This window comes from Mustela lutreola, chromosome 3, assembly GCF_030435805.1.
Source record: "Mustela lutreola isolate mMusLut2 chromosome 3, mMusLut2.pri, whole genome shotgun sequence".
NCBI lineage: Eukaryota > Metazoa > Chordata > Mammalia > Carnivora > Mustelidae > Mustela > Mustela lutreola.
Genome location: NC_081292.1, coordinates 66741844 through 66762426, shown reverse-complemented (window position 1 = coordinate 66762426; position 20583 = coordinate 66741844). Strand labels below are relative to the sequence as shown.

The window sequence follows — 20583 nt, the reverse complement described above, 5'->3', positions numbered from 1 at the left end:
GCACAAAACTACTGCCTCAGGCAGAAGCAGGCCAACTCTGGGTCCAAGGTCCAGCCTGTCTCAGGGGGGCCTCCTGCTCCTGCTCTTCGGGGCACAGCCTCCAAATATCCTCAAGGGCCAAAGGCTCCCCTGAAACCCCAGAAGCCCAAGAAGGGAGTGAGGGTGCACTGGCCAGACTCCCAAGTTCTTGGGTCCCCTGCAGGTCTGATCTCCTTTCCCAGCAGTCATCAACACTCACAACCAGAGCACAAAAGTTCCTGTGCTTACCCCTTTAGCCATACCAATTTCTCCTTTTACTTGAGATCCACCCCATTATTGAACTGAAGCTACATATTCCCTATAGCAGTATGAGTGTGAGAGAATATTTTTCAATGTTAAGCATTAAATATATATATATATATATATATATATATATATATATATAAAATTGCTGATACTACTGCTAGTGATAATTGATTTTATTAAGGGATTCTATGCCAAGCAATGAAGGGTTTTAAGTGTCTTTTACTGTCCCAATAACCCAGTGTGTCATATATGACTGTCATATATGACTTTTAATTGTCCCAATAACCCAGTGTGTCATATATGACTGAGGTTCAGAGAGGGGAAACAACTTGTCCCAAGATCACACAGCTAGTGAATTTCAGAGCTCCTGTCCCAAACCAGGGTTGTCTCATTATCAACTGCTGTGCAAATAACTTCTACTACTACTACTACTAGTACTACTACTACTACTTCTTCTTCTTTTGAGAGACAGAAAGGGGGAAGGCACACACACACATGCAAGCGGGTGAGGGGCGGAGGGACAGAGATACCTAGACAGGCTTTCCACTCAAGTGCAGAAGCGGACGTTGGGCTGGATTTCACAGATCATGGGATCACGACCTGAACCGAAATTGAAAGCCAGACTCTGAATTGACGGAACCACACAGGCACCCTTGTGCAAGGAACTTCTAGGCAAGCTGCTGTAAAGATCCCAGAAGGGCTTGATAAAATTTTCTCCTAGTTCACGTCCTAGTAAGGATGCAAAAATTCTAGTAGTAGCTAGCTGAGGTAAAGTCCCATCAAAGCATGGAGGGCAGCCTTTAAGGGTCTCCAACGATTCCTATCTTGGGTCCACATCGTTTTGTGTTCCATACTCTACCTCTTGATTAGAGTCAGGAAGTACTGACTCACTTCTAAAGGACAGAATATGTCAAAAGTGATAGGATGCCACTTCTGAGGTCAGTTTACAAAGAGACTGGTCTCCTTGTGGGCTTGCTCGCCCTCCCTCCCTCCCTCATCTGTTCCCAGGGAAGCTGGCTGCTCCTTGTGGGCTGTATTCTGGAGAGGCCCATGTGGCAAGGATGAATATTTCCTGCTTACAGCAATGGAGGATCTCTGACTGCTAACAGCCACCTGAGTGAGCTCAAAAGCAGATTTTCCCCCAACAAGCCTAGAGATGACTGAAGATCCAGATGACATCGTGACTGCAGCCTTGTGAGAGATCCTGAGCCACAGGTACCTGGCTAGTTGCACCTGGCTGGCTGGCCCATAGAAACCATATCAGGTTATCAATGTTGTTGTAGGCCCTTTGGTTTGGGGAAAACATTCAAGAAGGACAGAAGTGTGAAGCCAAATGTTTGGCTTCTGACCCACCCTCCTCTCCTGGGGTTGAGATTCCAGGGAAATCAAGAGATAGTAGAAACTACTGAGAGATTAGGGTAAACAACGTAAGAAAGAGGACCTCTATTTTTTTCACCATGTATCTCTCTCAGAGGACATCCCCTCACTTGATCCTCCCATGCTGATATGTGGCAAGTGCAGGAGGAGACAACTGGCAGTGTAGACCCAGCCCTGTAGAGCCTCCTAGAATGCAGAGAAAGAGCCCAGAATTTCCCTGGTTCCCCTAGAGAAGGCACAGAAATTAGTGAGTTGAAAGCCTGGGACCTGGTTATTGGACTTCTGGGTTAGAGGGGAGATGGCCTGTGGAAGGGACACTGCCTGGAACCCCTCTTGGGCCAGATGCCTCCTGTCTGCTTTGGGAGACTGAGGATTAATAAGGGAATGAATTAGTGTAGAAGAGATGGTGTTCTAATGCTTGGCAGGTCTAAAGTTATTGACATCATTGACATTCCTTTTCTCCTTGTCCCCAGTACCACCATAAATGGGAAGGGGCCTTCAAAGAAGCAAGATGAGAGCATCTCTTAAAAGCCTGTCAAGTGTCAATATCCAACCACTCCAGTCACTTCCACCCCCTTGGCAGCCGCACTGCTTCCACAAGGTCACAGATACTAGTGACCTCTAAGGCTTCTTTCCCCAATTTCTGGTTGCTGCCCTGACTCAGAGGTGAAATTTAAGTGATTAAGTGGAGGAGCATGTGGGCAGCCTGAAACAGCGAGAGTGATAGGGGTGTGGAAAGAGTAGCAGAGACATGGAAATGGCCAGAGCCATGTGCATGTTTGACGATGGCCTGGTGACAGAAGAATGAGGCCTTTCCCTTCTTGGGTGAAATGGAGCCTAATCTTAATCGATGCTTCTTTTTCTTCCTCTAAAGTCAAAAACCCTTGATTGACAGGCATTATATATGCCTCATCCTTTTTCCATGTTTATACTGTATTATCCTCTTTCTTGGAAACTTAGCTTGGATATTGGGTATCTGGCTGTACAGACTGTGCATTGTCAAAGTCCATGTGGTACCATTTATTTCCTATGAGATGATTGGACAAGTCGTCTCCCAGAAATCTTTCCACATCATTATCACTGGATTCTCATTATTCCCATTCATTAACTAATATTTGAAGATTGGTTAAATAAGTATTTTGTAGGTTCTGAGGATTTAACAATGAACAGGATAGTATCTACCCTTGGCATTGGTACAGGAAGAGACAGACAACTACATGAACCAGAAAAGTAAGTTTAGGTGTTGTAAAGAAGTTGCACATTGTGAGGGTAAGGTAAAATGTTTGGGACATACATTCCTACATCTTTTAACATAAGACCACAGTTTATTAACGACAGATGTTCTATACTTATCCATTTTTCTCCTTTTTCTTTTTGAAACTTAAGAAAACAGGCAATATGTTGTATGTATAACAACAGATATTTAACACAAGGTAGGAGAGTTAATTTCTTAAAGATTTTACTTATTTTAGAAAAAGAGTGCTTGCATGATCAGGAAGAGGGGCAGAAGGGAAGGACAGAAGGAGAGGGACAAACAGACTCCATACAGAGCACAGAGTCTGACACAGTGCTTGATTTCATGACCCTGTGATCAGACCTGAGCTGAAGCCAGGAGTTTCATGCTCAACTGAGCATCACACAGATGCTCCTGGAATTGATTTCTTATTAGATTTTGCATTTGTCCTACCAGGATGAAATTTTATTTTAAGAGAATATGAATTCCTTAATGCACTGAGTGGGAATTATTTAAAAATTTTTGTTATTACATCATATTTATAAAATTGAAAATATGTATGTGGGTATGGTAGTGGCAGGAAGCAGATTTTGCAAATTTAGTACATTTTTGACACTTATGAGGTATATTTTCCCAAGAGTAAGAGTGCTCTCAAAATCACAAACCTCAGCAGGGCACCTAATTTTTCCACAAAACACAGTGAAATAGAACTAAAATATTTAAAGATCTTTTGTGTTCTTAATGGTTCCCTACAAATAGAGGACTAAAGAAATTTGTAGGGTTATTTTATGGCTTTGAAACTTCATATCCTTAGACTTCTTCACTTTCATTACCAGTACTAGTGATTGATTTTAAGAATCTTCAAAACAAACCAAATAAGTTTGAAAATAACCATGGAAATCATTGCATTCTGGATGATGAATAGAAAATATCAAAACACATTAAGATGTTGGTCCATGAAGTTCCCTCCACTGACCCATGCTTGGAATAGGGACCCACTTGATACACTAGCCTCAGAAGACATAATTTAAATGAAACCTCTGATAAGAAATCACAATGAATCTTCAACCATCAGAATTACTGAAAAACAGTAAAACTGAGAATGTAAAATCCATAGACGCAAAGGGGCTTTGGTATTATATCACAGATCTATAGCAGGAAAGCAAAATGCAATTGTTTGCTCATCCCTTTATTGTTATAGCATATATGAGATCATTGTGATAAGTGGTACAGAATTTTCCAAGTTGGATATTGTATGAGAAACTGCTCTGGCGCACCATAAATTAGATGTTTAGCCTTTTACCATAAATAAGCTGCCTGGTTGGTTCCTAATTTATCCACAAACTAATAAATGCTCTGAAACTCTGATCCTTTCTTTTAATGAGGGCTGGTAACTCCAACCTCTGAGGACAGAGGCGAGGATAAACTGAGCCAGAGTAATGAGGGATTTTCAGAACCATGAAAGTAACCCACCAAAATCAAGGTGTTACCATTCAATCAGGTATTGCTGGCTTTAAGTTCCTAGTTTTGCTTCTTGAGCAGAATAAAAACACATGGGAAGCAACAGTTAGTTGAAATGGACATTGTATAAAGGATTTAACTTACTTCTTTTACAAACCACTGGCAAAAAGCAGGACCAATCCATTCTCTTGCATGAATACCACAGTCTATCCAGACAGCTCTTTTGTAAGTTTGTGATCTTCTGCCCAGCTGAAAACAAGAACATTCATAGTAACCAACTCAGGCTTTTATTTTTAAAGTCATTGATCAGCATGATTTAATAAGATTTCAGTGCAGTTCTTCACTATAGTTTGAGTCATTAGATAGCCCACAAAAAAGATACAGAAATTTCCTATCTATTTCTGAAGTCCAGGCCTGTTTATGCAGAAATAATAAATTTATTGCCTTAATTACAAATCTAACAGGAAAATAGACAAAAAAGGGCAATCCCTTAAATAAGTTTTCTTCTCTTTTTAAAAGATTTTATTTATTTATCTATAACAAGAACACGTGTGTGAGCAGGAGGAGGGGCTGAGGGAGAGGGAGAGAGAGAGAATCCCAGGCAGATTCCACACTGAGTGCAAAGCCCAATTTAGGGCTTGATCTCATGACCCCAAGACCATGACCTAAGCTGAAATCAAGAGCCGGATGCTTAACTGGTTGAGCCACCCAGGTGCCCCAAGTTTGCTTCTTCTTCAATATCGGATGTGATTGTTAAGTAAAAAGCTAAATTCCTCTTCCTCCTAACCTCCTCCTCCAAGAGAATCAGAATCACAAAGAGTATTTCTTTTTTTTTTAATATATTTTTTAAATTTTTTATTTTTTATAAACATGTATTTTTATCCCCAGGGGTCACAAAGAGTATTTCTTAAAGCAATAATTATGTTTTAAAAAATGTTTTTAAAGGATTTTATTTATTTGAGAAAGAGAGAGAGAGGGAGAAAGAGTGCAGGAGCAGGAGGAGGGTGACCAGAGCTGAAGGCAGATACTTAACTGACTGAGCCACCACGCACCCCAGCAATAATTAAGTTTTATTGCTGTACAAAGTCAAACTTTATTACAACACAAAATGGGAAAGCAAAGCAAATTGATTTCTAAAATCAAGTGACAGAGTTTTCTTTATAATCTCATTATATCAATATTATTTAAATGTGGTTTTTAACTCAATAACAAATAGGTAGCTATTAACATTATATTCATAGGGGACCTAGTTTTCATTCATTACTTCACTCAAGTAATACTTCAGGAAATCCTTTTTTGATACTGTGCTTGACACTGGAGATTCAAAGATGAAAAGACAAAAAGTTTATATGCTAATAAGGAGGGCAGATATGGGAACAATCAATCATTGTGATGTGGACATGCATAAGTTGCTTAGGGAGCATGGGGTGTAATGTCTAATTTTCCCAGAGAATAAAATAAGGCTTTTCAGGGGAGGAACACTTGAGTAGTTGGGTAGACTTGAAGCTTGCCCAGCAGACAAGTTGGAAGAAGGGATCTCAAGCTTGGAAGAGAATCTGGGCACATCCTCTTTGAAGAACTGTTTTGGGGGTATGAAGAAGAAATGGCAGTGAAAAGGGACACAGAGGCAGAAAATACATGAAATCCCTGGATCTTATGTAAAAGAGATAAGGCTTTATCGTGTATTTCATAGGAGAGGGGTATGTCTGTGAGACAGAGAGACAAAGGCACGGATGAACACAAGGTCATGCTGACAGTAGTGACAGATTAGAGTATGAGAGGGGCGAGGACAGGAACTTGAAAGGAACTCCTTACTGAATGCTTTATTGCAATAGTCCATGGAGAAGAGATCCAGAGATAAGTTAGGGCAAGAGTAGGGAAGACAAGAGAAGGAACTGGAGCAGATCCAAAAGATATTTAGAAGAGAGAATTGTCAGTTCTCAGTGGTATATTTAAAGGAAGTGGTAAAAATGAAGAGGAGGAATTTAGGGTGATGTTCATGCTTTTTGACTGCAGTCACAGAATGGTGCCATTCTGAGTCTGAGGTGTTTTTGTGAAAATTGAGATGAGAATGTCAAGTAGGTAAGGACATACGAATGTAAAGCTCCAGAGAGTGGACCCCAACTAAATAGAAATTTCCAGAATGATTGTTGAAACCATGGGGGTGGAAGTGTCCATCTAGAGAAGTTGGTAGAGGGAGAGTATAGAGTCTGAGCAGAGAGTTCTGGGATGATCAGAACTCATGGGAAGGACATGGGGAGAGGAGCCAGTGAGTGAGACAGGAGGGTATGGTCAAAGACAAAGGAGGAGAACCAACTAGGAGTCATTGTTGGTCTCAGCAAGAGAAATTTTAGAAGAGCCATGGGGGTGAAGACCATTGAGTCAAGGTCTGAATGGAAGGTAAGGAAATAGAAGCAGTGATATAAAGAAAACTTTTCAGACGTTTGGCTGAGAAGAGATAGAGAGCGCTGGGTAAGAAGCTAGGAGAGAATGTAGGGTCAAAGACTGGGAAGGGCATATACTTTCTTATACATATACATTTATGTAGTTTTGCACTGGTTCTCCTTAAGTAACACCAGCTCACAATAATTTTGAATGCCATTATTTTTAAGTGCATCAACAACTCTATGTTAGAAATAGCATTTCCTGGAATACTCAATGGCAAAATTTAAATATGGCCCAACAATCTAAGGGAAATTATCAGATGATATTAAATATGAGATGCTGCAAAAGACCATTTCATTTTTTCCCATAAGTCAAACTTGAAAAAGATGTTTACTAAATAAATAAATGTTTTTATGCTTGCTAAATAAAAAAATTATTTTTACCTTTAAAACATATAGAGACCTTCCCTCATATGATTTTCCAATAGAGAACATGTGAATGAGACCTGAATGAGTTTTATTTAGATGACGCATCCAATTTTGAATCTAAAACAAATAAATGAAAACCATGTCAGACTCTCCCAGTTATGGAGCTTTCAGAGAGCAAAAGGTAACAAAAAGCAGCAATAAGTCTCAGGCTCAAAGAGTATACATGAGTATAAAACTGAACAAAAAGGGCGACCTCAGTGTTTGTGTGGGTGGTAGTATGTGGAAGTGGAGAGTAATATGAGGGCAGGTGGAATTTCTAATTAATAAATGTGGATTCAAAAAAAATCAGTTTTGTATTTTTAATTTTCCTTAAGATACTTAAAATTATATTTTATTTTCTGTCTTTACAAATAGTAGCTTTGTGTCTTTATATTGTCCCCTTTTTAATGCATACTTTCTACTACCATTTATCATTAGTATCTTGATGGCAGAGCTTTGTAGAAAATTAATCCATGTGTTCTGGATTCTTTTTGAAAACAAAAATTATTTCCATTTCCCTCCCAAGTACTTAAGAGGAAAAGAAATCAGGTTCATGAAAACTATGCAAACTACTTGAAAGGGTCTATTAAAGCCCCATATATTATAATTTGCCACTGAAAAGAAGATGCTAAGAAAAAGGCATTGTCTTCTGCATTTAAAGGTTATTCAAGTCACACATCAGAGGGCATACTCTGAATAATTTCCCCAGTAACGGCCATAAATTTGCATTGATCCCGTCACACACACTTATCTGTCATCAGAAGAAGGTATATTTGAGATGGATGAATAAGGCACTTAGAAATATGAATGACATTTCTGACTTAAAAGCTTTACAAGAAGTAAGGAAGTCACACAGAAGTGTCCCTTTAATCCATGGTGTGCAAGACAGTCTCTGCTGAAAAATTTAGATTTTGAGAAGTACCCAAGCTTTCTTTTCTTTCTATTCTTATTTAGTCTAATGAGCATACACATATATATATATGTGTGTATATTTTATATATATATATATCTTATATGTATATATGTATATATATGTATGTACATATCTACAGATATATTTAAAATTTTTTTCTAGTGCATTTTATAACACTTCCATGTGCCAAGCTAGCTAAAACCTTCCCATTGCTTCTAATTTCAAGCTTCTAAAACATATGTTGGAACATGAAATATATGAAAATAATTTTGAAAAAAAAGTCATTATCAAGATAACCAAATATTCTCCTTAGAATATAACAGGATCACATTAATTTTTTTTATGCCTGACATTCCTTTGCTCAATTCAGGGGAAGCTGGAAAATCTATGTACTTCTTCATTTATTTATTCTGTCATCTACTACCTACTTGGAGGTTCCTATTTGCTTGCCACTGGGGATATAGTGGTGAACAAGAAAGAAATAGCCTGCCCTCATTGAACTTGAAGCTTATGAGGAGAGAAAAGCATTAATCAAGTGGTCCTACAATTACATACATAAAAACTATGACAGATATCATATCCATGTGCTGTGGGTGCATGTAATATGCTGGGGTTGGAGGTGAGGAGTTCTAATTCCATATTCGAGAGTAGAAACAACCATCTTTTTGCTTGGGCTGAGATTCAAAGAGTAATTAGGTATTGTCTAGGTGACCAGTAAAGGATATAATGGTAGGAATGAGATTGTTGTAGAATGAATAATAGGAAGAATAAACAATAACATTTTTAAAGGCCCTGAGATTCTGCAAATAAAACTTGGCCTTTGGGAGGTCTCAACTTGTGCAGAAGCTATGTGGCAAGCATCAACGTTCACTCCACCCCCATCCAAATCACTACCCTCAAACTCTGACTAGATCTACCTTCCATGGCTTTTTAGTTAAGGTTTTCAGAACTGCAATTATAGTACCATTACCTCACTTTTCCATTGCCCTTTCCATGTATTTTGGAGGGGTGGTTTGGGTAAAGCAAATGAAATCCAACTTATTTCCCTATTTCTTATAAAGGCTTAATAATGGAGGAGATGATGAACTGAGCTGGCTGGGCCATATAAGAACTTTATATATTCTTCATATGGCCCCTGCCTCTATCTTTATGCTTTTCTCCCAGCCATCAGACCTAAATGATAAAGATGTATTTATTAAAAAAAAAAAAAAACAAACCAAAAACAAAAGCTCCTCTGATTACATACTTCTTCTAAGGAGTGATAAACTTCATAATTATATCCGGACAGGTATCTTCTATTTCTCTGGGTTCGTAAACTGCTTGCGTTTTCCAGTATGTTCTGAAGATCTTCTATGAGGACCCTGGATTTGAAATGATAGACATGATGCAATCTGAATGGCGATCATATAAAATTTGAAAAGGAAATTATGCATTTATGAAAAAAAGGATAGCAAATATTGACATCTCTAAAAATATCAAATGTTGGGAAAATGTTCTCTTTTGGGAAATAGAAACTATTAAATTAGGTAAAGAACATAAAAGGTAAAATTACAGCTAGATATTCTCAAATGATAATAATTACTACCACTGACTGAACAGCTACAAGAACTGAATGATGGGTATGAGCATTTACATTTATTGAGTACCTATTTAGATATCATGTTACGTACTTCAGGTACACGAGCTGAGTTAAACACCCTATAAGGTAGATTTTTGTGTTACTTCCGTTTTACAGACAGGGAAAAATAAGCTCCCAAAAGGTTAAGAACCTGCCAACATCACTCTGCTAGGGAGTACAGAGCCAGAATTTGAACTCGGAACGTGAACCTGAATTCTAGTCTTTAGACTCTGAGTCCAGTGTAATATTATGAACCCCAAAACAAGACAACATACCACAAAAAAGTTTTCAAAAAGTTCAAAAAATGTTTGAATGTTTACAAAATTGAGCCATGGTATATTGTCATTGCATTATTTCTAAAGTGGACAGACCTTCTAAATACAAACAAGTGCAAATTGTTCCCACTCAAGGTAAGAGCAATTCCCCACATTTATCACCAGAAAGTTATGAAGCTCTGATGCTGATATATCTGTTTGTTTGGCAGCTCCTGATAGAACTACCATTGTTCCTATTAGAAAGGCAATGTTTCCCCAGGAGTTTCAGTACAAAGAGCTATGACTCTTAATTGATTAGATTCTTTATCATTTATCATTATCAATTGATAAATGACATGACATATTACCAGTCACATCATGAAATGTCCTTTCAGAGAATTGTCGAAATAATTCTAATGGAGAATTGCTCCTACAACGGATTTATCTTAATATTTTCTAGTCAAGTTTACTAGTGTTTTCACCAAAGTAGGAAAATTATAAAGTTTTTCAGTTTCAAGTTGTATGGGATCGTTCTAGATGGATAATAACTTCTTTGAGGAATAAACTCTTAAGCATTTCAGTTTTCTTTTAAAGTCTCCAAGTGCCCTAAATAGAACTAGTTTTTGTATTCCTTAGTATTTGCCTATCCAATTAGGCTAGTGATTCTTAAGCTGCATTGCTTTAAAGTTACCTGTGAGCTTTAAAAAAATATGCCACACTGGGGCACCTGACTGGCTCAGTTGGAAGAGTGTGTGCCTCAGGATCTTGGAGTTGTGACCTGGGGTACCACTTTGGGTGTAGAGATTACTTAAAAATAAAAAAAAAAACTTTAAAAATATACCACATGGGGCCCTACATAGATAAGAATATTTATGAATAAGTATCAGTCCTTTTTGAAAGCTCACCAAAGTGATTCTAACATACTGCGGGGATAAATTTAGGCTAAAAACTGGAAACCACTAACTCAGGTTCATTAAATCTAGAAAATCACTGGTATCTGTCCTCTCAAGTTTCATATTAAATGCAAATGAAGAGAATAGTAGAATATGGCTGACTCTTGTTTCCTTTTTCCTCTCCTGAGTGTCTGTACTGGACATGGTCAACTGCCTACTCTCCTTATGGATTTCCTGTACCGCAGGAAGTACAGTCTTGATTCTGGGTACAGATTTGTAAACACTGGTAAGATAGGAAGTTAAGAATGAGGCAGAGGCCATCTCCTGCTGGTGCTGTGGCTATGTCAAGGCCACAGAGATGTGACTGTTGAGAGGCAGCCAGCGTTGCTGGACTCAGCACTCCAGTGTCTAGTCACCAGGTTTATAGCATGAGAGGCAGTTATGGTAACAACAGTGGTGGTTGGAGTAGTGCCGTCACAGCTTCTGGACCTTTGGACCATCCCATGAGAGAGAAGTAAATTCTATTTGATTGAAGCTACTGTGTTTGGGGATCTGGTATGGGTTGAATTATGTCCCCATCTCCCCCAGTTCATATGTTGAAGTCCTAAGCCCCAGCACCTCAGAATGTGACCTTATTGGGGGCTAGGATTATTGTAGATGTAATTAAACTTTGGTCACCAGGATGCACTCTCATCCAATATGACATGTTTTTATAGAAAGAGGAAATTCAGTTTGGGAAGATGAGAAAGTTCTAGAGATGCATGTGCTGATGGTTGTATAATGTGAATGTATTTAATGTCACTGAACTGTATATTTAAAATGGTTAAAATGGTACATTTTATGTTGCATATACTGGGGAAATCAGGACACAAAGACACACATAGAGGGAAGATATGAAGAGGCAAAGATGGCTGCCTACAAACCATGGAAAGAAGCCTGGGACAGATCCTTTCCTCAAGGCCCTCAGAAGTAACCAACTCTGCCCTCACCTTGATCTCAGTCTTCTAGCCTCGAGAATCATGAGACAATAAATTTTTGCCTTTTAAACCAGCCAGTCTGTGGTATTTGTTATGACAATCCTAAAAAACTAATACAGTTCTCTGTTCAATAACTGGACAGTATCTTAATACAGGCCCTAAAAGACCAATCTGAAAATTAAAATAATTGTTGTGTGACAGTTCTAGCCCCATTTTTCTTGTTAAGTAGTCAGCACCACAGATTGATGAGGAGCCCAAAATGGCATTTATAAGTGTTGTATTTTCTAGGTCCTTTATGGCTGATGTTATTCCTACCCTAGTTGCATACACTCCTAGGATAGTGACCAGAGCTATTGAGAACTTTTCAAATGATGTCAACACTCAGTATAAAGCCCCTGCCCCAAAGCTTCTAGGGCGGGTCAGGGGGGCTCAAAACTTGAAATTCCACTGCCAATTTTTACAGGTATTTAATTTATAAAATGATTGAATTTTTAATAACAGAATGAGTCATCTCATCTATCATGTCATTGAAAGGGACTGATTACCCAGGGGCCAGACTCATGGGGTCACATTATCTCTGCCTTGAAGATGACTACAGCTATATATTATGTGTAGTTGTACAGAGTTAATGATAATCTTTTGAAAATATCCTAGGCTACAATGATAAAAGTCAATTAAAAATGATCTCTACCTACTGCCCTGTGGAATTTAATCGACTTTTATGTGTTATCTTGAGACCAACAAAATGAATAATTCTAAATGATTGTCCTCCATGAGGAGACAACTGATTTAAAACATTCATTTTTTTTTTTTTAGATTCCATTTTCTGTGACAAAAAGTGTTTTATTTTATTCTATATCAGTTCTACATGACCTATATTTAATGGCAAGAAATAGAGACTTGTTAAAATAACTGGTATATTCCCTTCTACTGAATTATAATTAATGAAGCATGAGAGTTGTTGCTGAGCACCTATAGATATAATTACCAAACTCCTTCCTTCCAGGCATTCAGAGAGTCAAAGCACACCTTCGAAGTTATAGTAATGACTAAAATGTATTCAATATGAACAATAGTTTTATGCACAGCTGTGACTCTACCCTGTTCTAGAAGCACGATAAAATACCTTTCTGTAAAAAGCATATCAATACTTTAGTAAGGGTGTAATTATCTTTCTGGCAGGGAAGTATTTGTGTGGACAAGGTAAGAATGTCACTGCTGCTTTGCACCCTGTGGCTCAGCCTTCCAGAGACTAAGGCTTTTACTATTGACTCACAGAGCCATGAGCCCATCCCAGGCCTTACCAGACATCATCAGTGATCTTCCTGCCAGTTTTTTTTTTTTTTTAAGATTTATTTATTTATTTATTTATTCGACAGAGAGAGATCACAAGTAGGCAGAGAGGCAGGCAGAGAGAGAGAGAGGGAAGCAGGCTCCCTGCTGAGCAGAGAGCCCGATGCAGGACTCCATCCCAGGACCCTGAGATCATGACCTGAGCCAAAGGCAGCGGCTCAACCCACTGAGCCACCCAGGTGCCCCCTTCCTGCCAGTTTTAACAGTACAACAATTTGCTGAAAAGTTGGAGCAATTCAGGTTAGTCACTTAAGCTCATGCCTCTCAGCCCTGAAATCCTAGGTTCCCAAATGAAAGGTATGTCACTCCTTCCCATGTCATTAATTTACATTAATTTACTGCCCTTCTCCCACACATCCTGCATTGACTCTTCATCACTCCTCCACTTCATTCTATGTTGTGCCTGCTGGAAGCCTGCTGGAAGCCTGCTTTCACTGTAAATAGACTTCCTACATTCTTACCTCTTCAGAGAAGTCTCTCCTCTCGTATTCTTTCCCTGACAGAAATTGGACTCTCTCAAGGATAGATTCTTTTGTGGCTTTCTCTTCTGCCAATCCACCTATCATGGGACCAGAAGGGAAGGAGGAGAGCATCCTCCCAAATCCACATTTCTCCTTTCCTATCAACCATATTTTCTAGAAAAAGCTAATTTGGCCTTTGGCATTGTGCCATTCCTTGTTTCTTTCCTCTAACTCCCATGTAATCTCTGAAATTACTGTCCCAGGGGCACATTCTGTCTCTTTATCTCTAATCTTGCCAACACCCAAGGAAATTCAAAACGGCTGTATTGATTCTTTGGTGATTTAGTCCATTCATTCTCAACCACATCAGTCTTGGTGATTTACACTCCACTTCAGCCAAATCTTCCATGACTATGCCCTGAATTTGTCACCAGCCATAAATGTTCTATACCAGGACTCTTAATCCCAGCCTACATTTTGTCAAAATTTTCTTCCTTCCATTTCCTTGTTGCCCTCAGTTATGCTATATCTACATTCCATATAATGATCCTTATACCCTTTCCGATTCTTCCATTTGACTCCACCATTCCTCCTACACTCTTCTCCTTTTCTCTCCAGATTTGACACCATGGATGAATACTTGAGCTAGTATCTCACTAGGAACTCCACTTCCTTGCCATGCTGATCTTTCCATGGTCCTAACCCAACAAAGCCTCAACTCTGCATGAACACTACCATCTCCCTTCTTTTCAACAACCAGTTATTAGTTCTTACCCCAGTTTTTCTCTTGGTAAATTTCTTCAGCCCCCATTTCTTCCCTTTTGGCAGATAATTTTGCTTCCTATTCCATATAGAAAAATTACCCATTAGTTATTATTTAAGTTGTTGACTCTCCTCTTTATAATCCTAACTAGATTTACATTTACCCCTTCAGTCTTACTGGATAAGGTATCCTTCCTAGTGCTCAAACCCATTCTTCCATGGGTGCATTCTATCTTGTACCATCAATGTCTCCTTTCCTAACTCGTTCCTCCATTCAGCCTGCAGACATACCAAAATTGCTCCCTACCCCCTAAAATTCCAAATTTCAAGTGGTCATTGATGCTGCATCTCCTTATAGTCATTCCTTATTCTCTACCTCTCTCCTTATTTTAATTTCTAAGTGCAGTAGTCTGCTCTGCTTCTCCATGTTCCCATATCCTATTCACTTCTGTCTTTCTCTGTCTTCTACTCCTGACAATTTAATCCCACATTCCACCATGAGAGTTACCAACACAACTTACATTGCCAAACCCAGAGGAAACTGGTCAGTCCTTTTCTTGCTGGATATTGCTGCGCACTTGAAACCACTAATGTTTCTCCCTCTCAAAAGTCTCTTGTTTCTTCTTTGACTCCTGTGCCTATCTTCTGTTTGCTTCATTCTTATTATGTAACTATTCCTTAAAAAAAAAAAAAAATGCAAACAACCCAAACCAAATACTTCAAGATAACCTGATCTATTTTAATCTATCTACTCCATTGCCCAAGCTAGAAGATTTGGGGCTGTGCTTGATTTCTTCCTTCCCACATCCAATCAAGTGCAGAGACCAGGGGTTTTTGCCTATTAACTATTTTTTAAATACTCTCCTGATCACACTACTCTGGTCCTGACTCAATGCCTCACAACCTCTTACTTGGACTATTATTGTAGTCCCCTGTTGCCCTTCCACCCCACTTGTATCTGGCTCCCTTACTTCCATCATCCCAGTGTACAGCATCACACACATACATCCTAGCCCTGTACACATCAGACTTCCCACAACCTGTTCTTCCCTCAATATCTCCAGCATCTTTTGTTTCTACTCCCGGTTTGTACACTGATAAGACTCAAACACTTCAGTTCCCTGAATAGGTAGCATATTGCTTCTTCCCTTTGCTTGTACTGTCCCCTCTGCCTGCAAGTCCTGAGGCTCATCCTGTGTTTAGGTGTCATTGCTCCTGCAGAAAGCTTTATCTCCCCCTGCATTCCTACCCAGTTTCTGGGCATTGTTAGACTGCTCTTCTTTCGTCACAAGAGAAGATCTCTGTTTACACTGGCCACCTAGTGTTTTTTTATTTTTAATTTATTTTTATTTTTTATTTCTTTTCAGCATAACGGTATTCATTGTTTTTTGCCCCACACTCAGTGCTCCATGCAATACGTGCCCTCCCTAATACCCACCACCCGGTTTCCCCAACCTCCCAACCCCCACCCCTTCAAAACCCTCAGGTTGTTTTTCAGAGTCCATAGTCTCTCATGGTTCACCTCCCCTTCCAATTTCCCTCAACTCTCTTCTCCTCTCCATCTCCCCATGTCCTCCATGTTATTTGTTATGCTCCACAAATAAGTGAAGCCATATGATAATTGACTCTCTCTGCTTGACTTATTTCACTCAGCATAATCTCTTCCAGTCCCATCCATGTTGCTACAAAAGTTGCCTCCTCTCTGATGGAGGCATAATACTCCATAGTGTATATGGACCACATCTTCCTTCTCCATTCATCCGTTGAAGGGCATCTTGGTTCTTTCCACAGTTTGGCGACCGCTGGCCACCTAGTGTTAAGGGTGAAATGATAGGCCAGTGTGGTTCATCTCCCCTCCTTCATTACAGTAGTAAGCACAACAAAGATGACTATAACTGTGTTACATTTGTGTCTGTTTTTGCAGTGTGAAAAACAGTGCCTGAAACGCTGTTGTAGGCACTCAGTAAATAACCTGAATACACCTCTCATTCAGCTCAATTTAGTACTCATGAATTAAGCAAGTGAAAAAGAATGCTTACTTGTACTGGATGTTGGCTTCCTTTAAGAACGCTAACAGGGCTTGGGAACCATTTTGGGGAACATGGACATCAGTAACTGCTCCTTTTGATACATAGGAGATACTGCTTGGCTGCCACAGGTCCACCTGTAGTGCAGGAACCAACCTATAATTCATATTCCGTGCAGGTGGGGAAAGATCTATGTCACAAGGTGAAACATGTCATCTTGTTTACATTCAGAAATACAAACACATTTTGGATTTAAACTTAATGCTTTTATCAACAGGGTAAAACTTTTACTTGATTTTGATTTAGGTCTCCAAATTATATCATATCCATAATAGAATTTGATCATAATTGACAAGTAACAGTTTAAAGACCAATATACATTAAAGCCACAAGGTAAAAATTAGATAAAGCAGTTTTAAGTAGACTTTGATATGCTTAAAAATTATTACACAAATACTTGAATAAGAGAGAGAAAGATATAAATTACCTTTTATTTTACTATACAACAAACTGTGGTAGCTTGGTAACATTTGGTAACTTTAAATGGACTACTTTCCAGGTATTTTTTCCTTCCCCAATGCATACATTGTACCAGTCCTTACTCAAGCTTCCATGGTGATAGAAGCATCCCTTTCTCAGATAAGACTTTTTAGCTAGGCTCGTCTCTCTGTCAGACTTCTTAGAGCAACTCATGCTTTCATTCCCTAGTTTCATCTCATCAGAATTTAAGCTCCATTTGGTCACCACCCCATTCCAAATGCCCAGAAGAGTGCCTTGTGCACATCAGCAACACACTGTTGCATATGTGGAGACCCCATGTAATATTTACTCTACGTTCACCCCATGTTCAGCGTTTTGCAGGAGCCAGAAGTGTGTTTGTCTTACTGCAGTGTTCCATCTTGTCTGGTGCTTCACATCCGGTAGCTAGTGCTCTGCATTCTTTGAAGGAATTACTGAACTCAGCGGGGAGGGAAGAGGGCCCTATCCTCCCTTCTGGAGTAGCCTCAGGTTACAAGTTTCGATTAGACCCAATTTGTCTTTACAGTCCTGTCTCTGTCTTCTCTGTGTTTGGGACTCTCCTCTTCCTGCATTTCCAGCCTTCATCTGTCACCGGGCCTTGATCTCTGATCTGATAAGGTTTAGTTACTTGATCCTCACTTAAATGTCAGTGTCTGCATTCTGGTAGGGAACCCTAGAAGACCAAAAATGCTTTGTGGCTCAAGGAAATAACACCTCTGGTGGTATAATTTAATCTTAAACAGGGTAGAGAGGCATTTGTTTTGGGGACAAAGAGTCTACCTTTTTTTTTTTTTTTTCTTTTTTTTACGCAGCTGACTCCTCCTCAAATTTGCAAGGGCAAATCTGACTCAGCTCTCATACTAGTCCAACAATCATAGATAAACAGAAGTGTGGGCTGGAAGGGATGCTGAGAGGTCATTTGATCCGTCTGTCAGCCCTTGGGCAAGGATACATGTAGGACTGAACAAACCTGTCCCCAGTAGATGTATCCAGACCACATCTTTTAAGACCCCAAAAGAGGAGGGCTGACAACATCCTAACATAACTCATAGCCACATTTAAGAAGACTGCAGATCTTTCTCCCCATCCCTCACACTGCAGCACAGCTTCATTTTCTCTTGTTCCATTTTTCAATAGGGGATGTCTGGTTTCTTGCCTCCGTTAGATAAAGTACATTGGTGTCTTTCACTTTTCTCTACACATTAGGTTTTCTGATCCTTTAATCATCTTTGAGACCTGCCTCTAAACCCTTTACAGAGACAGTTTTTTTATATTAAGTTTTGCTGCCATCCCTTAATGCCAGTGAAGACGAGGAAATAGTGCTGTATTTGGAGGGTAGAGAGCCATAAGAACCTAAAATAATATGAATAGCCACTCTGGCAAATTCCTTTATGTGTCATTTTCTAGGGTGCATGCTAAAATAAGAATCCTCATCCTGCAGAAGAAAGTAGCTTCCCTGTATGGAGTTCCGTGGAAATGACACGCCCCACAGCATGACCTGGAGAGGGCTTCCTAGGAAACAGGCCATCAGACAAAGCAGTTGGTCTATAGGAAACTAACAAAAGCAATTTGCAAAATCGGGAATTGTATTCTGTTGTGATATTAGGAAAGAAAGTTAAAATGAATTATCAGCTTTTCTCCAGTAAAATTTTGGGGCAAGGATACTTGGATACATAACATGGGTATTTCAATCTGGGTGGCAGGCACATGCCCATATCAAGATACAGGGGAGAGTAATACTCATGTGACATTTGTAAAGTGCCCCTACTTTATAGGTATTTCTGATCTTTTCAATAATGCCTTCAGGTAGGAGTTAATGGTAGAGACATTTAAAGAACGAGGGCACCTGGGTGGCTCAGTGGGTTAAGCAGCTGCCTTCAGCTCAGGTCATGGTCCCAGAGTCCTAGGATCAAGTCCTGCATTGGGCTGGCTGATGGGCAGGGAGTTTGCTTCTCCCTCTCCCACTCCCCTTTCTTGTGATCTCTCTCTCTCTCTCAGGCTCTCTTTATCACAAATAAATAAAATCTAAAAAAGAGAGAGCGAGAGAGAAGACTCAGATTCATAGAAGCAGAGTCAATTTTCCAAGGATGCAGAGCTCCAAAATGGTGACACTGGAAGTGCTTAGCTCCAGTGCCTGTATGGTAAGTGTGTTTAGGGTCTTCTGAGGAAATAGGCAATTTCCAAGTTCTTGACTTAGTGTTTGAGGAGGTTTGGTTTGCAGGTCTCCTACTCTAATCTTTCCTGTCAGGGGTTATTGACCCTATAAATTAATACGCAGGTATTTCAAAGTTGAGATCAGTTTACTCTGGGCAGGTTACCATCATTTCCTTAGGGCCTGACCACATCCAGATAAAGTGATAAACTATCTTTGAATGGCAAAGCTCATGAGGGTTTATGATGATGACAATGAAGGATTAGTTGTCTTGTCAGGATGGCCTCAGGTTGTGTGCTAACTACTGCAGGTCTTTCCTGTAAAGAGCCATCTGATATTCCAAGGAAAGGAGGATCCTTTCCAGAAACTTCTTGCCCTGAAACCTGGTGGTTGTTCCCATGTTTTCCTTTCCTCAAAGGATTGCTAGTCACATATGGTCAGATCTGTTTAAGAGGTGGAAGCAATTTAGGGGCACCAGGATGGCTCAATCAGTTAACCATCTTGAATCTTGATTTCAGCTCAGGTCTTGATCTCAGGGTTGTGAGTTCAAGCCCATGTTGGTCTCCACATTAGCTGTGGAGCTTACTTAAAAAAAAAAAAAAGTGGTGGGTGGGGAGAGAGAAAGAGAGAGGTGGAGGCAATTTAGTGTGTGATCAAGAGTATGAGTATGAAGTTTGGAATCTGAAGGTCCTGAAATGGAATGTGAGCTTTGGTAGTATTGGCTATGTGACTTCAGGGGAGCTTTTAACATTTCTGAGCCTCAAATTCCTCATCTATCTATAAAGATAATAAAAAAACCTACCTACAGTCTTTTCTGTAGGATGAGTTGGAAAAAATAGAAGTAAAACACACAGCAGAGAGTCTGGCATACAGTGAAATCTTAAAAAATATTAGCTATTTTTTTCTTTTTGAAAAGTATATCTAAAAAAAGCTAGAAGTAGTAAAGATAAAGTTTTATTTTGAGTGTTTCTGAGTAAAATGTACAAACATTAAAACCTATGGACAACTTTAAGGAGGAGGGGAAGCAATAAATAAACCAAGAATATGAGCAAGGCTGGAATGTTTCCTAACACAAGGGCAAACAGCTGGATTTGAAGTCATGATAATCTGCTGGTTAATTCCCTGGACTCTAGAGTTTGACTTCCTGTAATTATATTCAAGCTCTCTACAATTAGCATCTGTGTAATGTAGGATGAGTTCCTTCATCTCTTTGGGCCTCACTTTCTTCATCTGTAAAATGAAGATGATAATTGCACTTCTTGGTTGTTACTGTTATGGGATAATAGAGACTATAGTAAATATAATCAATAAGAGCATAAATTTTGAAACTCAAGACAGGATGGGTCTGGATTCCAGTTCTGCTGCTGTGTGACTCTGGGTAAGTTACTTCAGCTCTCTCTGCTTGTCTTCTCATTTATAAAATGAAGCTATAAATACCATATATT

The 20583-nt window shown here is 39.4% G+C and overlaps 1 protein-coding gene across 1 annotated transcript in view; it reads right to left on the bottom strand.

Moving 5' to 3' along the window:
* The window catches only part of CPA6 (carboxypeptidase A6), a 338450-nt gene that overhangs the window by 70644 nt on the left and 247223 nt on the right, over nucleotides 1–20583 (bottom strand). Inside the window, exons 3-6 of the mRNA XM_059166283.1 lie at nucleotides 16480–16604; nucleotides 9369–9483; nucleotides 7186–7287; nucleotides 4502–4606 (exon numbers count right to left, since the gene is read on the bottom strand). Of these exons, the coding sequence (XP_059022266.1) occupies nucleotides 4502–4606; nucleotides 7186–7287; nucleotides 9369–9483; nucleotides 16480–16604 (447 nt within the window). The remainder of the gene's footprint in view (nucleotides 1–4501; nucleotides 4607–7185; nucleotides 7288–9368; nucleotides 9484–16479; nucleotides 16605–20583) is intronic.